The sequence below is a fragment of the Mizuhopecten yessoensis genome, unplaced genomic scaffold, assembly GCF_002113885.1.
Source record: "Mizuhopecten yessoensis strain PY_sf001 unplaced genomic scaffold, ASM211388v2 scaffold716361, whole genome shotgun sequence".
In the NCBI taxonomy this organism is placed as follows: domain Eukaryota; kingdom Metazoa; phylum Mollusca; class Bivalvia; order Pectinida; family Pectinidae; genus Mizuhopecten; species Mizuhopecten yessoensis.
The window spans coordinates 652,381-655,858 of record NW_018480078.1 but is presented as its reverse complement, the minus strand read 5'-3'; the positions used below and the strand labels follow the sequence as shown (position 1 = coordinate 655,858).

The following is a 3,478-nucleotide window of genomic DNA, read 5'->3' as shown; positions in this document are numbered from 1 at the left end:
CCCCCCCCCATCATCTTGCATGTACACACCTGTTTGCCATATCTATTATACTTTAAATCCCATCATCGTATAAGCGTTATTATGGTTGTTTAGTCCCGAGGCTTTATCGTATGGTTTATACAATCAGGGTGGATTGACCTTTGTTTGACCTTTGGTATGATTATCAGGACGACCTCGTGCACCTAACTCATGATAGGCACGTAATATGGTGAGCTATTCTTCACTGTTATACGTCGTGTTGTGTACAGTTGTCAGGATTGTGGGTTTTCGACATTTTGAGCGAGAATACTATTGTTTCATAGAAGTGTGATGACGTCAGTTATTTTCTAGTGTTGTGACGTCAGCAGAGACCGAAAATATAGTAATTATATAGTGTTGTGTGACATCAGCAGAGATCGGGAATATTGTTATTTTATAGTGTTATGATGACGTGAGCCGAGATAGGGAAATAATAATTTTGTAGTGCTGTGACGTCAGAGAAGAGGACGACATAGAAACAAGGACAGCGTCGTGACGTTTGCCGAGGACGTGGGTATGGTTTCACGTCGCTCTACAGGATGATTTTATTGTTCTTTGTTTTGTTTTGTAAGTATTTGTAGATTTATTATTGAGTACAAATCAACTCCTACCAACGTTCAATGTATTTAAATCACACTGTTATGTAAATGTTTTTTTTTATACTTTAATATAATATTTTCAATACATTTCGATTTCATTTATGATTGGATTTTTCCGCCTTTTTTTGTAAAAATTGGGGGATCTGTTTGCATTTCGCCCGTCTGTTGAACATTGTTTTACAAAAAATAACAGTATATGCTTGCGTATTGGTAATTATTATGATGAGTTCAGAGAAAATTTGAATCTCTGTATATCTATATTAGGTGACGGGTACTTCCTCGACTTTTCCAGACGATCACTTTTTGTTTTTAGTTTTTGTCGTGTGTTAAAGTAAGGTAGTACAAGCTTTGTATACGTAGGGCTATTTGCACGACATATAAACTGATAGCTCAACAGTACTTCAGGCATACCTGATATGAGCTTGTAAGACGGTAGTTGCAAGCACTTCCCCAATTTAGATTGGCTGAGGATTTTAAGATGTTACTACACAATAAATACTCGCTGTTAGGGCCAGGAATTCAACGGAATTCGTTGAACTGTGACGTAGAGGTTTCTTATCCAAAGTTTCTTATAAAAAAAACACTTCTAAAATACGAGACTGTATTTTGGATTTTGATTCAGGACATATTTAATATTCATAAAGATACACACATACATATTTGTCGGTTGCGTTGCAAGGACGTTGAACCACGATAAAAAAAGTTAATAAAAAATAATTCTGCGCAGATAACTGTAGCGATCACAGCACACGTAGATATGACTGACAAAGATGATTTTTTTTCAAGGGCAAGTCTCTCCGAGCTGTGCTGGAGCCTACACATACCACAGCGTGTACGACTACGGTCTGTAAGTTTCTCTCCCTCTCGTTTGTTTTTGTTTTTTGTGCGTTTTCATTTATAATTTTATGTAAAATATTTTTTATTATTAGTTGTTTTTTTTTGGGGGGGGGGGGATATTTCTTAAAATGATTTTTTGTTGTTGTTGTGAGGCGTTAATAATAAAATAAGTATTTATCACTTGTGTCGGCACATGCTTTGGTTTTCGGGTTCCCTACTGACGGCTGTATGCGTTTCTTGTCGACAAAGTAGATATCTTTATTTGTATGTGGTTGGAACTGACTCTGTTGACGGTGTTTTGGTGTTTCAGCTCAAATGACCAGCTGTCCTGGATAGTGATTGGTTCCCTTCTAGCGTTCGGAATCTTCCTAATAGTGGTCATCTTTGTGTGTAGACAGTGTGGTTGCTGTGGTCACCCCCGGGATGTGGGCTGTAGCTCTCCCGCACTTTCAGACACCCGTCCGTTTAATGTAAATGTGTCTGTCATCGACAGCCAAGGAATCGGTAAGAATTATTATACACAAATGATGTCTACATTAGTATGTCATGTGTTTTCATGAGCCTTCAAAATGTTCAAACTACTTACATTGGAAACAAACTTGACCTTTTTCATTTAAAAATATTAAATTGTGAAACAATTGCTTCCCTTTGCCCATGTTGCAAACCAATTAAAAATCATTCAATATTATCGAGATTGGCTCAGAAACCGAATACGCACTGTCAAAATTGTGACGGGACTACAGCACTTACGAATAATATGCATTCTCAAGAAAAGAACGTGAGTGGCGAAAATATAATGAACAGTTGTAACCAAGCGAAACACTTTTATGGTCGAGGGCATGCGTACTTCTGTACAGGATTTGTTCAGCAACTTGTTTTAACTGTTTTTATCTAATGAAAAATATTTATTAATATTCATAAACGCCGAAATCCTCAGTCTGTTGCTCATTAAAGAATCATTTATATTATAAATACTGCCACCTTCTTCCAAATGTCCTTGGTATTTTTAATTTCTAGATACGTTCCAACAAGAACATCGCCCGCCAGACCAGAGTAGGTCAGCCAAGCTGCCTGGCCTTCCACCATACGCCTACGAATGTGTCCCGGGAGACTCGCCTCAGACCGCCCCGCCACCTTACACAGTCAAGGCCGAGCCTTGGTGAGACCCATGAGACGGAGTGGACCTGATTTCTTCATGACTGAATGCGATATTGAATATGTGCAGATAACATTTTGAAATGGATTCAATGTTGAGTAAAAAAGAGTTGAATAGGAATAAATACATTCCATGAAGAAACCGAGAGATGATTAAATAATGAAGAGCGGGATTGAGCTTTGATCTGAAGTGGAATTTTAATTGTTAGGGTAGTTGGAAAGATAGGGTTATGAGGGCGCATCAGACTGCGACACAGCTGTCGGGAGATACATCGAGTGTGGAACAGGACCATCCAACCATCCATCAAATCAAACTCCATGATCCTACCACCAAACGGAAGTAGAAGGTATTGCTTCCGGTTCTAAATCAGAGATAAAAAATGTTGAAGAACAAAATGCAATTCAACCTACATTGGAGATGATTAAAGCAACAGTTTCACCGCTCTGTTGCGATAAATTTACAACATTGTGTTGTGATGACAGTATACAGTTATTTCATGCCTTATCAGTCAACATTCAAAACTATTTTCCCCGAGGAGTTGGGACCCTCAAGATGAACTGTTTCCCGAGGCCGCAGGCCGAGGGAAACAGTTCATTTGGTGGGTCCCAACTCCGAGGGAAAATGGTTTTGACTGTTGACTGATAAGGCATGGAACAACTGTTTTGTTACTTGACCAATGAAAAACCAAAAAGTTCTATGTCGAATGTGATATTTAGATCTACCGACAGACAACCGTCAACAATCCAGTACCAAAAACGCTTGCTCATCGGGGTGCTTGTAATTATAGGTGCGTTCGATTACCTAACATGTGACCAGTCAACAGTTGCACGTGACCAGTCAACAGTTTCACGTGACCAGTCAACAGTTT

At 38.8% G+C, this 3,478-nt stretch overlaps 1 protein-coding gene across 1 annotated transcript; it reads left to right on the top strand.

Moving 5' to 3' along the window:
* Positions 1–111: 111 nt before the first annotated feature.
* On the top strand, positions 112–3,079 carry LOC110443910. Its single transcript, XM_021488368.1, has 4 exons — positions 112–585; positions 1,404–1,464; positions 1,765–1,958; positions 2,472–3,079. The coding sequence occupies exons 1-4, from the start codon at positions 558–560 to the stop codon at positions 2,615–2,617; spliced, it is 429 nt and encodes a 142-aa protein (XP_021344043.1). The 5' UTR covers positions 112–557; the 3' UTR covers positions 2,618–3,079.
* The last annotated feature ends 399 nt before the right edge of the window (positions 3,080–3,478 follow it).